The sequence below is a fragment of the Mus pahari genome, chromosome 21 (genome assembly GCF_900095145.1).
Source record: "Mus pahari chromosome 21, PAHARI_EIJ_v1.1, whole genome shotgun sequence".
Lineage (NCBI taxonomy): Eukaryota > Metazoa > Chordata > Mammalia > Rodentia > Muridae > Mus > Mus pahari.
The window spans coordinates 47,065,523-47,082,410 of record NC_034610.1 but is presented as its reverse complement, the minus strand read 5'-3'; the positions used below and the strand labels follow the sequence as shown (position 1 = coordinate 47,082,410).

At 40.6% G+C, this 16,888-nt stretch overlaps 1 protein-coding gene across 1 annotated transcript in view; it reads right to left on the bottom strand.

Moving 5' to 3' along the window:
- The window catches only part of Moxd1 (monooxygenase DBH like 1), a 78,662-nt gene that overhangs the window by 51,966 nt on the left and 9,808 nt on the right, over positions 1–16,888 (bottom strand). Inside the window, exons 2-3 of the mRNA XM_021221532.2 lie at positions 5,637–5,783; positions 114–281 (exon numbers count right to left, since the gene is read on the bottom strand). Of these exons, the coding sequence (XP_021077191.1) occupies positions 114–281; positions 5,637–5,783 (315 nt within the window). The remainder of the gene's footprint in view (positions 1–113; positions 282–5,636; positions 5,784–16,888) is intronic.

The window sequence follows — 16,888 nt, the reverse complement described above, 5'->3', positions numbered from 1 at the left end:
AGAAAGAAAGAAAGAAAGAAAGAAAGAAAGAAAGAAAGAAAGAAAGGAAGGAAGGAAGGAAGGAAGGAAGGAAGGAAGGAAGAAAGAAAGGAAGGAAGAAAGAGGGAACTTACGTCTTGATTTACCAGATCAAAGTACGGTAAGACTGTAGACACTACATTGGCTTTCTCAGGATTCAGTAACCGTAGACTCCTTGTGCCTCTATTTGAGTCATGGTACTTGGGACCAGATTCCCCAGGATCGTCACGGTGGTAGGCCCAGATAACTCTCACTGTGCTGTCCTAGTAATCAGACATGGTTGTTATGTCTCATAACAGCACTTTCCTTACCACTAACTTATACTTAAAGAATTCTCTTTAAAGCAGCACATAAGAATGAAGAAATGAAAATAAATATATCTAGAGTATCCAGGGAGTTGATTCTTACCCTCTCCCCACCCCCCGAAAAAAAAAACCAAAATTGACAAAGCACTAGTGCGACTAACCAAAATAAAGAATAAGAATACTCAAATTAAATAAAAATTGGAGATTAAAAGAGAGAATATCAAAATACAATCCAGAAACTCATTACAAAATCCCTTGAAGATTGTTATTCAAAAAATGGAAAATTTAGAAGACGTGATACATTTCTAGAAATACATGTGTGGTGTAGCAGTTTCATCTATTTTTAAAAGAAAGAGTCCAACCTATTGAACTGCCCGCAAGTTGTCCAGTGTACTCCAAGTAAGCTGTGACACATGCTGAGGTGAGCTTTTACTAAAGTGCCTGCCTGAGCAGTTCAGTTCCTGTAAGTACCCTCTGATCTATATTCCTGTTCATAACTCCAGTGAAATGCAGTGGCTCACCAAGTTTGCCTTTGGTACTATCTTTAATCCATTAGTTCCTTGCCAGGTAAGTAGATTCATGTTCATGGCTACTCACAGATAGTGTTGCACAGAAACATGACCAACCCATACTAAACTAAGAAGATACACATTGTTCAAACATATGTATAACCACCGACAAGATTTAACTAGTAATACAACAAAGAAAAGCTTGTGACTAGATGGATTCATTGTCAAATCTACCAAACCATTTTCCATATTGAATATATAGACAAAAATCCTCATGAAGAGTCTATCAAAGCAAACTCAAAAACACATTACAAAGACCATACAGGAATGAGTAGACATGATTAAGTCTACTCATTCCTAGGTTGTGATGGCAATTCCTGGTTGTCAACTTCACTACAACCGGAATGAACTACAATCTAGAAATGGAGGCCACAGCTGGGATCCAGATCTTGAGACTGGAAAACGCAGGTTTATGACCTGGACCTTGAAGCATAGTGGCCATGAAAAGCTTAGGCCCAGGCAAGGTAGTACTTGCCTTTAATCCCAAAAGACTGAGGCAAGTAGATCTCTGAGTTCAAGGTCAGCCTGGGACAAAGCAAGTTCCAGATCCAGGCGTGCTCTTTAATTTGGGCCACCTTTAATCTGGGTCACACCTTTTGCTGGAGGCCTACAATAATGACATTAGAAGAAGGAAGCTACACATTTCTTTGTCTGCTTGCACTTGCTTACCAGCACATCTTTTGGAACCTACTTCTTCGGGATTCCAGTTTATACAGAAAACCAACTGAAATAACTACCCTCAGGGGACTGAAAAACTACTAGATTCTTGGACTTCCCATTCACAGCTGCCCACTGCTGGGTTAGTTGGACTCCATAATTACTGTGACTCTAGAGAACCCTAAGAGGGTTGTGAGGTTGGTGCAATATACACAAGCCAGTAAACATGGTATAGCCCATAGATGTAAGAACAGAAATTATCTAAGCATACCAATCAGTTTAGAATAGACCATCCATAAAGTTCAAGTTCCCTTCATGTCAGAAGCCCTGAAGATACCAGGAATGGAAGGAACGCATCTCAACCAAATAAAGGCTGTGTGAGACAAAACTGTAGCCAACACAAACTATAAAAGAAAACCAAGGACATTCTCTAGAGTTTAGAATGAGATAAGTGTACCTACTTGACCTTTATTTGCTGTAGCACTGAGGCCTTAGATAGAGCACTGAGAAGGAAATATCATTCTACAATTAAGAGATAAATAAGCAAAATATTGGTATTGCTGATGACATGTTCTTATATTATAAAGACACTAAAGATTCCAACAGGAAATTCTTATACCTGATAAACACAAAGGGCAAAGTAGCGGAATAGAAAAATCCATACACATTTACCACTAGCTTTTCTCTATGTCAAGAATAAACTTGGTGAGTATGAATTTAAGGAAAAACATCATTTGCAATGGCTTCAAACATTAAAAAAAATACCTAGGAATAAAACTAAGCAAGGAGGTGGAAGACCTCTACAGTCAAAACTTTAAGACACTAAAGAAGGAAATTGAGAAAGTCATTGGGAGATGCAAAGACCTTCCATACCCATATGTTGGCATGTATGTAAATAAATATTAAGCAGCCGTGTAGGTCAATACAGTAGAGCACTTAGAAATAAATCTACAGGGCTGGAGAGATGGCTCAGCGGTTCAGAGCACAGGCTGCTTTTCCAGAGGTCCTGAGTTCAATTCCCAGCAACCACATGGTGGCTCACAACCATCTGTAATAGGATTTAATATCCTCCTCTCAAATGTAGGTATGCATGGAGACAGAGCACTCATATATAATATACATAAAATAAAGAAATCTAAAAAGCTGCTGATGGCCACTTTTTAGCAGCATCCGCAAAGCACACACTGCAGAAGAGACAACATCCTTAAGAAACAGACAAGAGAAGCGGGGTTTCCACATGAAGAAAAAAATTAATAGTTCATCTGGAACAGAAAATTGATTCAGAGTTGTCCTAATGTAAGACCTGAAATTTTGGAACTGCTACGGGAAAACAGGAGTAAAGCATTTCACAATCTAGGCTTAGGCAAGGACTGTTTTTAAATAGAACTGGAAATGATTCCAAAATTGAAAAATGGAATGACAGGAAATCAGACAGTACCTGCACATTGAAAGAAACAATTGTCAGGGTAAAGAGACTGCCCGACTTTATAATGGAAAAAGTCTTAAGCAGCAACTCATCAGAAAGGGGAATAGTGGCTTTGGTACATAAAGAACTACAAAAATTAATTTCTAAATTTCCAAATCAGCCAAACAACAAATCAGCTATTGGACAGAATAGTCTAGCCTCAGAATAAATGAAAATGACCAACAAATCCTTGAAACCGGAGTGTCAAATCCTTAGCCATTAGAGAATTTCAAATTAAACTTTGAGATCTTTGGGGGCTTCCTTGATGCCACCTTGATTAAGGAATCAACTATATGTAAGCCAGTCCTGGCAATGGCGGTTTTACTTAGTGACTTAAGATGTCGACACTAGTAGGCTTCCCTATGGCCCCCAATGGCTCTTAATGCTAATTGTTCCTCCCCATCTTCCTTCCGTTACCCCTCTCTTTTCCTTCTAGTCTTGAGATTCTATTCCTCAGTCAGAACAGTCATCACCAAGAAAACCAAGGACAACAAATACGGGTGAGGGTGTGAGAAAATCCAGCCCTTAATTCACTGCTGATGGGAAACGTGTGCAAACATGTGCAGCCATCTTGAAAGTTGGCGTGGAGTTTGCTCAAAAAGTGGAAAACCAAAACCATAGGGCCCAGCTATTCCACTCCTGGGCATCCCTCAGAGGCCACTTCATCCTGCTACAGAGCCACTTGCCTATAGTTGCTCATTTCTAGTCCATTCTAAGAAGTTAGGAGATGAAATCCACTTAGATGTCCAACTGATGAGTGGAGAACGAAAATGTTGTATCACATACAATAGAACATTACATAGCTGTTCTGAAAGGAAACTGTGGTACTTTTAGGAAAACAGATGCAACTGAAAATCGCCATGTTAAACAAAATGAACCAGACTCAGAAATCATCTCTATGTTCACTGTAGTAAGTAGAACTAGAGTTTAAATTATATATGTGTGTGTCTTTGCGGACTCGAAAAGACTAGACTGGGCACCATGAGAGAGCTGGACAAGATCTTCTAAGACAAGGGAAAGACGGATAACAAAGCAGAAAAAAAAACTATCAAGAGAAAGAAAGGAATGAGCCAGAAAGAGCTGGATGCAGAAAGGAGGGCAGTGGGGGAGGGCAGTGAGGAAGGGCAGTGTGGGAGGGAATAGGGGAGGGCATTATGAGAGGGCAATGGGAGAGGCAGTGGGAGAGGGCAGTATGGGAGGGCAATGGGGGAGGGCAGTGGGGAAGGGCAGTGGGGAAGGGCAGTGTGGGAGGGCAGTGTGGAAGGGCAGTTGGGGAGGGCAGTGGGGAAGGGCAGTGGGAGAGGGCAGTGGGGAAGGGCAGTGGGGAGGGCAGTGCGGGAGGGCAGTGGGGGAGACAGTGGGGAAGGGCAATGGGGAAGGGGAGCAAACAGCAAAATATAACAACATATTTATATGAAAATGTTACAACTAAATCTACTACTTTGTACACTAACTTAAAAATAATTTTAACATAAAAGGTACTTTTAAAAGACATTAAATTACCCTAAGGCTGTTTTCTACAATAGATTTTCCTATCATGGATTTACAGGAAGTACCAATTCAGAAGAAAGCAGTTGCATGCTCAGGCTTGTTTACTTCACATCTCAAATCTGTACTCAGTATATGAATTCCGGGAATTTCCAAGGGGAAGCAAGTGAAACTGGCTTTGATTGAACCGAGGAGAGAAAGTGCCCGAGGGGCTCTGGGGTAGGAAGGAAAGAGTTTACAGGAGAGTGGGGAAATGTCTGAGTCTGTCCTTCCTTCCTTCCTCCCTCCGTAAGGGTGATCGCCAGCTCCTTACAGTGAAAACTCTGAGAATCCGTAATAAAGAGAAAGCTACTTGTTTTAGGTGTTTTCTTTGTTCTACCGTGTGATGCTTATAAGTTTTCCAACTGAACTGTAATTACGTTATGCGTTACATGAAAAGCAAAGCCAGCCCGTTCATGTGCCTTCTTCTTCCTCCTTGGCTCTTACGTTGAAGGGAAATCAGAATTACTTCAGATTTTTTTATATTATCTTTTTTGAAGCTCTAGTGAATTAAATAAGAAATGTTATCATTCTATCAAAATGAAACGGCACGTACAACCCATTGAAAGTGTCACAGGAATGTGTGGCTTCTAGATATTTAATTTGCATATTCATGAATATAATTTTGTATCAAATCTGGAAATAAGAAACCACATACAGCACGCCAATAGGTGATTATAATCAACTGACTATTCATCTGGATTTTAGAAATGTACAAAGCCAACCCGGTTACAGCTCAGTGGATTTATCCTCTCCCACCCGGCAGCATGATTATCTTTTGTGTAATAACCTTTATTATCCATTTTCAACTTTTAAAGGGAAAAAGCTAAGGCGTATATTTATTTCTTTTCAATCGACAACCTTAAAAGAGATTTTTAAAATGTTAACTTGGCGTATAAATTCAAAGAATGAAAATTACAGTTTTAAAATTGTGGGTGTTTGTCAAGTTTGTAGAGAGCTCAAGAGATGGGGGATCATGTGACTTTGGGGATCCTGTTTTTCAGGAGCTCCTCTTCTGGTTGTATCAAACACTTCCCCCCCCCCCACGTGTGAACACACACTGCCTGTGAGGGTTGTCACTCTCACGTGTCTTACCGTGAGACTCTTGTCATTGACGTCACACGTGTGCAGCTCCCTGCTAAACTCAATCACTGTGTGTGTGCTGTTCTCCATGGCGTGATCTAAGTGGTAATCTTGCTGGGCATCTTTTTCCAACTCTTTATCTGCATTTGTGAAATAGTCCTGTGGAAAACAGGAGAAGAAATTCAGGATATTTAATAATACATATTCTTAAATATGAAAATGGTTTAAAAGAGTTCAAAGTCCATTCCTGGTTTGTTTATGATACCCTTTATGTAATCCTACTCTATGAACCCTGGGTTTTCCTATTGGACTGGATTATTACACATTGAGAGTTGATTATCTAAAGAACTGGCCTTTTGTGGACAATCAGTAGAGGTCCATGTTACCCACAAAGCATTAGAAATGAATGCCTACTTGAGGGCACTGTGTGGATTTCTTCTGCTGTACAAATGAAAAGGGGGAGACAGGCTGTGTGTGACGGCTTATCCCCACAATCAAGAGTCAGCAGCAAAGCCAGAGCCAACCCCGAGGTCAGTCCTCTCTTAGACCTCCTACAGCATCCCATCAGTCACAGCCCGAGCACGGAGGGGAGTCACAGGTAATTTCAAAATAAGTTGTAAGGGCATATCACAATGAAATGGAAAGTATACAAATAAAAGAAATTACTAAATTATGAGGTATTGACAACTGAAAAAAAATCTAGTTTTGTGGATTATTTCTGGGATGCAGACAGGAACAATGGGCTTGAAGCCAAATGACCCTAATTTGACAGTCAGCTGTCCTGGTGAATGGCTTTGGAGGGTGTTAGAAGTTCAAATTCTGAGATCTTTGGAAGATAGCAAAGTAGGGGTAGCATGTATTTATGTTGTAGATTAAGAAATAGTATATAGCTTACCATACTAAAAAGGATCAAAATAAAGGTGTTGATTTCTATTGCTTAATAAAAAATATAGTTTTCTATATAGTTTATTTATGTGTTTCAAATTCTAATGTATTCAATTTTTGAAAAACATCATGTTGTGTAAGAATATACATACCAAAGAACAACAGCATCAACCAACCAGACCTCCCAGAGCTCCCAGGGACTAAACCACCAACCAAAGAGAACACAGCTGCATATGTAGCAGAGGATGACCTTGTCAGGCATCAATGGGAAAAGAGGCCCTTGGTCCTGTGAAGGCTTGATGCCCCAGCATAGGGAATGCCAGGGCTGAGAGGTAGAAGCGGGTGTATGTGTTGGGGGAGCACCCTCACAGAAGCAGGGGGAGAGAGGATGGGATAGGAGACTTCCAGAGGGTAAACCAGGAAAGAGGATAACATTTGAAATGTAAATAAAATATCCAATAAAAGAGAATAACATAACTTTGATAACTATAATGACATTAAACTGTATCTGCAGAATTGATTGTTGTGCTAGACTCAGAAAACACAACACAAGAAAAGCTTTTACATCTGAGAGTGGCGCTTGCTTGACACTTGGCAAATTTATTCTGAGTACACTTTAACATAATTACCAAATGTGTAGAAATTGACATCCAAGGTCTATGTACACACAAGGCCTTTTAATTCAAGAATGCCTCAGATAACTGACAACAGAGTCTAACTGCCTTTATTTATGTCACATTCCAGTAGTGGGTAACCTGTATGTACACTATACTCCAGGGTCTGCAGCAGTATGCTATCTGTGCAACAAATTGATGAGATGGAACCATTTTACCATTTGCAAGCAACACTGAAGCAAGGTGCACAGGACCATCCAACTGGAAATGTTAATGGCAACATTCAGATGCTGTCAGTTGGAGCTCACAGTCTGTGTCCTTCTTCTCTGTAATGCCCACTGCTGGACTGTGATGGATTCATTCATTTTATTTTCCTTGCCTGTAGAAACTCATTATATTAGTTTTACATAAAATATTCCCTATATGTGCTAAAGATGAGGGCTGACTATTTATTCTGAGAACTAATGTTGTGAACATGAAAGCAATTTTTAAAAAAAAAAAAATCTCCTGGGATGATGACTGTGGGTCTGCTGGTTTCAATCGCATAGATGTGAGCCCTAGAGTGACACCCCAATGCTTGTAGGAAGAAGAGACTGGGATGAGTTGTGCCTTTACACTGGCTCATATTTGTGATGTGCCTCATATAATTCATTTTGTGAACTTATGGTTTGTGTACACTGCAAACCATAATCAGTTCAAAGAGTAGAACAATTATCCCGATCTTGCAAATGTTTTCCAAACCTATAGTTGCAGAAAATATCCATCTTGCTTGCCAAGTTTACATTCATCTCATTCCTGCTCTCCAGAGACTAACTCCTATTGTCTACTTTTCTCTGGCTTCTCAGAAAACTTAGCTATGAAATAGGAGGAGACTCCCTTACCTACCACTGCAGATCCCTTCATTCTGTCACAGATAAGTCAATAAGAACTATGTATATATGTATGTATGATGGATTTTGCGGTACCATGTGCTAGGCAAGTGCTCTAATATGAAGGCATGTCCCAGAACTCTTTTTACTTTTCTTTCCTCTTCTCTCTCTCTCTCTCTCTCTCTCTCTCTCTCTCTCTCTCTCTCTCTCTCTCTCTCTCTCCTTCTCTCGCAAAAGAGTTTTACTGCCAAGGGTGGGTGGGTTTGAATTTATCCTGTAGCCGGGGATGGTATTGAATCTGAAGTTGCAGTCTGCCTGTCTCANAAGTGCTCTAATATGAAGGCATGTCCCAGAACTCTTTTTACTTTTCTTCTCTTCTCTCTCTCTCTCTCTCTCTCTCTCTCTCTCTCTCTCTCTCTCTCTCTCTCTCTCTCTCTCCTTTTTTCGCAAAAGAGTTTTACTGCCAAGGGTGGGTGGGTTTGAATTTATCCTGTAGCCGGGGATGGTATTGAATCTGAAGTTGCAGTCTGCCTGTCTCAGCTCCTCAAGAGGCTAGAACTGTAGGTCTTATGCAGTCTTTAACGTTTAGAAAAGTCTGGAGTGAAATTTTGTGTGGTGGCATTCATCTGTGGAGCCAGCCCTCAGAAGAATGAGACAGGGAGATTCTTGAGGCATTCAGGACCTAGGTAACACTTTCTAAAAAGGGTTGATAATCGCAACATTGGTGGACCAAAACATGGCTGAATGTTGTTAAAATTAAATTAAATTTTATATAAAATTAAATATTGATATATAAAATAATTGAACCACATAATGGTTTTTCCCTATCCCCCCTTTTTTAGAGGCTTATTTATCAGGTATCCAAATGGTGTTACCATGTATATATTTAGTTCAGATCATCAAAGACTGAAGGTCTACATGACTTCAGGCCTCCCAACCACAGGCGTCTTTACAAGATGTCAACATTTCCCCAGCTTCACCCTATGTGCCTTCTCTCTCACAGTGAAAGTCTCAGCAATAACACTTGAAGGCTCTTTCATCACCTTTTTTTTATCCTAGAAAATATCAACTTACATAAATCCTAAAATGTACTACATCTAAAAGAAATATATAGAACGGGTGGGATGAAAATGAATATGAAGGAAATACAAGGAAAAATCACATTGAATTGAACTGACATTTAACATTTATGACATGCACTTCTTAATGAAAAAAATGGAAAAATTTAGACAAAAATAAAAATTCATAAGCCAAAATAAATAGATAAATAAAAGTCATTCAGGAGAACAGACAATCAAAGTGGTCTCATAAGTGAAATGCCTTCCTACAGAAGAAGTCTAGGCCATCACGATTTCACTTGAAATTTTATCAGATATCTTAAGGAAACCAATACAGATTTCTGGTTTCTAAGTTGTGTCATGTGAGGTTTTACTGGACACTGTCTTATGAGAGGATGTTTTGCTGAAAACAGACATGTGATGTTTTCTGGAAGCTACCTGGAAAGGGGGCTTGTGTGTTACGCTAGAGCAGACACTTGAGAGAACACATGATGTTTGGAAAGGGTATAAATAAAACCCAACAGACAGTGGGCAATACTGTGGCATTGGTTCACCTTGCCACTCTTTGCTGGTCGTCATCAGGCTTTGCTGACACTGGTCTTCACTGATGATTCTGTGGCATTGGTTCACCTTGCCTTCAGTGACTTTGTAGACAGAAATGCACCGAAGAACTTCTTGTGATATTCTGATGGCTTCTTGCCACTTCTGTGGACTTGACTGATTGGCAGAGACTTGAGGGTTGTTTTTTTTTATTTCTGGATCAAATTGCCCTTGCTGATTTGTGAAAGCTGTTTGTGAGTGGATTGAGCAACCACTGCTGATTTGTGTGAACTGAACAGCTGATATCCTGACAATGAAGATTGGATTTGCTTCAAAGAACTATTTCTAAACAGGTCCACACCATCCTTTGCCCCATTACTTAATTTCCCAGTACTTCTGGTGGGTAATAGCCTAGAAGGGAGGTTAAAGCACTTAAGAACCTGTATTAAAGTAGATTTTTAAAAATATAAGCCTACAGGTGGCACCTAACATGGGTGCCAAACCCTCTTCAGCTTTCCTAGAAAATAAGAGAATAGTTTTTAAGTCATACTTTTAAATATCTAGTATAACCCTGATACCAATGTGAAAGACATTATTAAAAATTGCAACTTGATATCTCTCATAGAACTAGGTATTTATTTTCATAAAAGCAAAGACAGAAATAATTAGAAGACCCTGGCTGCAATATAAAAATAATGTATCATGTATATAGAGACTTGAGTCAAAAAACAGAGAAACAGTCATCTCGTGTCTCTAGCTGCATATGTAGCAGAAGATGGTCTAGTCAGCTATCATTGGGAAGAGAGGCTCCTTGGTCTTGAAAACTTTATATGCCCAAGGACAGGGGAACACCAGGGCCAAGAAGGGGAAATGGGTGCGTAGGGGAGCAGGGGGAGGGTATAGGGGACTTTGGGGATAGCATTTGAAATGTAAATGAAGTAAATACCTAATAAAAATTGGGGGAAAAGGTCTAACCAGGAAGACTCATATGTCAACAAAAGCCTTAAAGTCACTAGAAGAGATTATTCACAGCCAAAGCTCTTAATAACCATGCAGTGGAAGGGTAGTATTTTCAACCTTCCACCATAGAAGGGTCACCAACAATATAGTTATAGTTAATGATGAGGGATGAAATCATCCTCCTGCCCAAGGTTGAGAATAAGACTTGGAAGCAAGCCAAAGAAATTTACACACACACACACACACACACACACACACACACACACTATACCCCAGCAGGATATTAACAATTCCACTGTGAGAGGCCTAGTCTATCCCCCATTGCTCTCTGGCCCTATTGAGTCCTCCCATCCCCCAAGGAATGGCTTCAGATTGTCATTTTTTAATCTATATCACCAAAGCCCATTTGACTTAGACAAGTCTTACTGTTACTTCAAGTTCAACGAGTTCAACTCCAATCTTGTATTTCCATGCCCAGTGTGTGCACATGCTTTCCAGATTGTCTTTAACGACCCGACACTCTTCCAGCTACCCAAATCCATGCTTTCATCTTTTTTTTTTAATTTTCCCCTATGACTCCTCTCTGTACAGACAACTTCTCCTCCTACCAAGTCAGATTTTGAAAGGCTTAATCTGCCTTGTTTTGTTTCATTTCAACAACTCAGTTCTGACCCTGTCAATTAAACGGTTCTGTCAAGGTTTGCTTGGAGACATCACAGCACTTCTCTCAGTATGTCACCGCATTTTATCCGACTGCATGCACTACAACATACTAAAATCTAGATTCCAGGTTCCCTGTTTCCCTCAGGCTTAGCCTAGCCTAGCTTTCAACAGTTGTTATGATTAATAATAGTACATGCTTGCTCTGTATTATTTCGTTCAAACATTTAAATATCCGCTTTCGCCTTGGTTACGCTCTTTCTTTCTATCTTCTAGTCTCTGACTGTAACTGAGGTCCTTTCCACTAACATCACCTGCGGAAACTTGCTCTTTACTTCAAAACTCATAGTTCTATTTCTCTATACACTTTACATCAGTCATCCCAGCAGAAAGAGTTTGCTGCCATTCTGAATCTCTACTTCCCTCCTTGCATTCCTACGTAACAAGGAATACTTTCTAGCAACTGCAAAACCATCTCAAGCCAGAGGCAACTGCCAAGAGATGGACAGCTAATCCTTTTAATCTAATTATATATTTCTACATTGAAAATGGTGGACCATAATGTAAAGGGAACCACCCAAAGGTGATCTAATATATTATGTTAATCCATCCCGTCAATTACATCTTTACAACCTGGTGTGGAAGATGCTGGAATAGATTAGCCCCTGGGAAGCTCAGCTTTCTGTGACACTCTGAAATGCTGTCATGATCTTTCAGCCTTTCGATGAAAAGTATCTTGGGAGTCTTAACTATCACAACCTAGCAGGGGGAGTCTATGAGGTGACTACTCTACACAGTGAGGACATTTGAAATAAGAAAAAAGAAAAGGACACATCTAGTGTGTGGGTCTTGGTGGGAATGGAAAAGTTGAACTGACGGGAACACAAGGACGTGTGTGGACAAGAGCCAAGCCCACCCTTCATAGTGTGGTGCTGCACAGCATAAGTGGCACATTGGAAAATCTTCAGGTGCAATTAAGAGAGGGAAAAGGGAAAAAAAGAGGACAAAAACCATCTCAAACTTCATGCCCTTCAGACATTCTTACTAGGAAAAACAAAGGAAAGAGGAAGAAAGCTAATACAGTGTTGAGAGGTAGATTAGGTTTTTTTTTTTAAAGATATGTTTAAAGAGTTTCTTTACTGACAGCTTAGTAAGAACAGGACAAAGTGCTGATTGGGGGTAGGGGCTGTCAATCAAAGGAGCATTATTGTCCTCTAGAGAGAAGAAAATGACACTAGAATACTCAAACGTTAACCAACTGAGAATTCAAATATGGATAAAATAACCTACAGGTTGACATTGATAAAATGATACTGTATAATACTTGTGATATTAAATTTCCCAGCTTGTTTTCACTGTATCTTATTTCTTTCTTGATAATTAAACCAAATGATACCCTGGCCACTCCCTGATCTACACAGCAAATGGAAACACACACACACACACACACACACACACACACACACACACACACACCTGTACTGCACATGCAAGAGGAGTAATTACTCAGGCATCTGCCTGCAGTACATGATGGTCTGAGACCTCAAATAAGTACAGGAGTGTGGCTCACAGTACACAGGCACTGCTATGGTAGAATGCTCAAGCTGTTATAACATTTTAATTGTACCTTCTATGCATTGAGTGCATCTATTATAAATATCACATAAATAGTGACATACTAAACTTCCAATTAAGATGAATTACAAGTGAGTGGCTGGAGAGATGCTCAGTCAGTGTCTGCTGCACAAGCTGGGGCCTGAGTTTGAATCCCTAACACCTGTGGAAAAAGCCAGGCGTGGTAATGTGCATTTGTAACTCCAACACCACGAGTGGAAAGGGACAGAGATAAGCAGCTCCCTGACATTCATTGGCTAGCCAGCCCAGCAGAATCAGTGAGCATTAGAGTTAGAGTCTGTGAGAGACTCTTAAGAACATTTTTTTAAAAAAGGGGGCCGGGAGAGGAATCAAGATATCTGATGTCCACCTCTGGTCTCTATACAAACCCCACCACCACCACACACACCCATACTACACACACACACACACACACACACACACACACACACATACATGATATACATACACTACACACTCACCACACACTCACACACATACACACATACTACAAGCACACGCTCATATACACTGATACTACACACATACTCATAATACACACTAACACAAACATGCACACTCACACACCCATACTACAACATTACACACACCCCACATTGCACACTCATACACACAAAGACACATACTCATACACTCTCATACTACACACTCACATACATACTACACACTAACATAAACACACACACTCACAAATTCACACACCCAATCTATACACATAGAGTTCACCCAGATTACACATTTATACACACACTTACTCATACAGACACACACCCATATTACACACACATACTCATATAACAAACACACATAGTACACACTCACATACTGAAACACACACTCACAAACTCATTCACACACATATACTACACACTCACACACACTCACAAACATACACACATACTATACATTCACACACATGCCCCCATACTACATACTCTCACACACATACATACATACATGTATACAAACACACACATACTCACATGTGCACACCCATACTGCCTACATATCCACACATACACACACATACACACTTACACATATACATACACAAACACACGGAGAGAGACACACACTTTTTATTCATTAAAATAGGACCCTGCAGCACGAGGGAGCTAGTGAGGATAGAAAGAAGCATAATTTCACAGAAGCTGGAATGGTTTATGAATGGGATTCTTCAGAAGTCACTAAACAGTGCGAGCAGAAGTGCTGACATACAGAAGCCAGGCTTGGCTGTGCTCAGTCAGCTCGAGAGCTCTGCAGAACAGATATGAAGCACGGCTATCCCACCTCTTTGCTTGTTTTGTGTGGGTCTCCACTGATTCTGCCACGGACACTCAGTCCAACTTCCATATGGACTTTCATTATTTTGATTGTGGTCTATTTTACTGATCATACACTGACCTTGTTCATATTTTCCTAATAAAATATCATCCAAAAATGAGTTAGTTAAATCCAACAATGAAGATCTTCCTTAGCTGTGTTCCAGAATGTATACCTGTAGAAGCATGTTCTCACACGATATTCCCCTCTGCAACACTTTATACTTTGGAAAAAAAATACCATGAAGTGTGTAATTGAGACTTTAAAATGCTGTGCAGCAACAATAAAACAATCTGCCCCCACCAGCAGTTGGCCGGGAGTTGACAGTATTTATTTCATAGGGTACCGTGAACCCTGGCTGCCATTTCCAAAGGAAGAAAATGTACCCAAAAGCTGGCTTTGCTGTCAGGATTGCTAAGGTCTCTCTCTTGTTCAGAAACACGATCACACAGATGTTCAGTTGCTTCTCGCTCATCGTCAGTCTTTTTCCTCCTCTCGGAAATGAAATCTCTGCTATAGAATAGGGCTTTGACGGCCCGCTGCGTTAAACAGGATGAAGCAGCAACTCCGGTGGGCGTAATAAAAGCTATGAATAGACTGCTTCAGCTCGGGGCGCTGGATGTAAGCACAGCTGCAGGGAGGTCTTGAGAGAAGCGCGTTCATCTGTCAACATCTCCCGCAACAGGTGCCTGCAGTTCCTCTTCTGTTCCCAGAACCTAGAAACCTATTGCACTGCGCATTTCTGTTTACGATATCAACTTCTGTGATGATGTTAGAGCCGTGTTATAATATTCACAGTGTAATCCATACTGTTGAGTTAAAGAGGCATCTGTGATCCTACGTGATCAGGAGGCTGCACGAAGCTGTCCTGGCTGGCGGCATAAACAAAAATCTTCACATTTCATCAACTCTCATAAGGAATTTCTTCACTAAGAAATCAAAAAGAAATCTCAAAATCGAACTTGACTGTGCTCAGGAAGCAGTATCAGGCAGGCTCCTCCCTCGGTCTCCTGAGAGTCATTAAATACCTATTGGAATTGCAAAAATATGAACTCGTGCTTCTTTAAGGTGCCACCCAAGGGGCATGATTTTCTGACAGTGCTGCACGAGGTCAGTCATTTCAGCTTTCATGTAAAGTCATCTATAGAATTATGAGACATATTCAATAAAGTTCATTGTTGGACCCTTCAATCCTAACCATATGCTTTGGGGGAAAGATATCTGTTGTAATCATTAAAGTAACATTATTTTCCTTCCTTCCTTCCTTCCTTCCTTCCTTCCTTCCTTCCTTCCTTCCTTCCTTCCTTCCTTCCTTCCTTCCTTCCTTCCTTCCTTCCTTCCTTCCTTCCTTCCTTCCTTCCTTCCTTCCTTCCTTCCTTCCTTCCTTCCTTCCTTCCTTCCTTCTTTCCTTCCTTCCTTCCTTCCTAACCCATCTTCTAATTTAAAAAAAAAAGTTTAGAAGACTTCACTTAAGGACCTAGGTTTATTTTATCCAAGCAGTAATGAAAATCTTTAGAACAGCAGGTTTTTTTCTTTGTTTTTAGGCTCCTGTCCCCTCTTTTCCTATCTCCTCCCTTTCCATATCTCCTGCCCTTTCCCCCCCTTGCTTCCTCTCATGCAAGTGTGCATGTGTATGTGTTTGTGCACATGCACGTGTGTGTGTGTGTTCACAGACGACTGTGGGTACTGTGTGGAAATGGAAGAGGAGGAAGGATGCAGACTGCGACCCGGAGATACAGACATCTCTCAGGAATCCCCCTGGTTTTAGGTCAGCCGAAGAGAATTGGAAGATTTTTACATTCTGGTAGGAAAGACATGAGGACCTGAAGATAGGGTTTCAACCGTGGATAAAGGAAGGGGAAGGAAAAACAGTTGCTCCTACTTTTTAACTGTAGCTAGCAAAAGCTGCCACTTCCTGAGATACGGAAGGCTAGCAAGGAGACTGGTTTGAGCAGAGTATCTGTACTGTGTGGACAGGTCAGAAGGCAGGAAGTATTTCAAGAAAGGTGAAAGCAACGAGCCAGTTGGGGACAGGCCTCAGAAACTCAACAGCTTTGCCCTGGCGGCCCTCCAAATACTGCTTTTAAGAGATAAATATTCTTATTTTTATATTTTTCAGATTTAAATATGAACAGATCCACTATCTATAGTTAAATATACTGAATTTTATTAAAGGGCTAGATATGAGGTACTTTCATAACACTGTAACAACTCCATATATAACTATCACACACACACACACACACACACACACACACACATTTTTTAAAAAAACAGGAGAAACTGTCATTTTTAAAATATCATGGAGTTTTCTAATGGTTATATCTTCCTCTGCTAATTTCTTGGATTATGCGAGAGCATGTTTAGGTCTCTTTTGCATTGGGTTATAGCTGGAAACTAATTCTGAGGTAAACCTAATCTTGGCTGGCACCAAGCACATTTTCTCCCCAAAGCGTTCCTAGCATGTGTTTGTGTCTGGGAATGGAGTGTGCATGTGTTACAGTGTCCTTCCGCCATCCACCACTAACGCTCTCCAGTGTGACTCGACTGGCTTGCGGCACCACAAGTCCGGCTTCCTTCTCCCCAGCTATTTATTTGATTCTGGAGATTCAAACACCAGGCCTCCTGCGTGTGCAGCAAACACTTCGTTGCCTAGTCTGTCCTTCGCTCCAGGTCTACGGAGATGGCTCTAAGATAGAAGCACACAGTGCTGAACACTT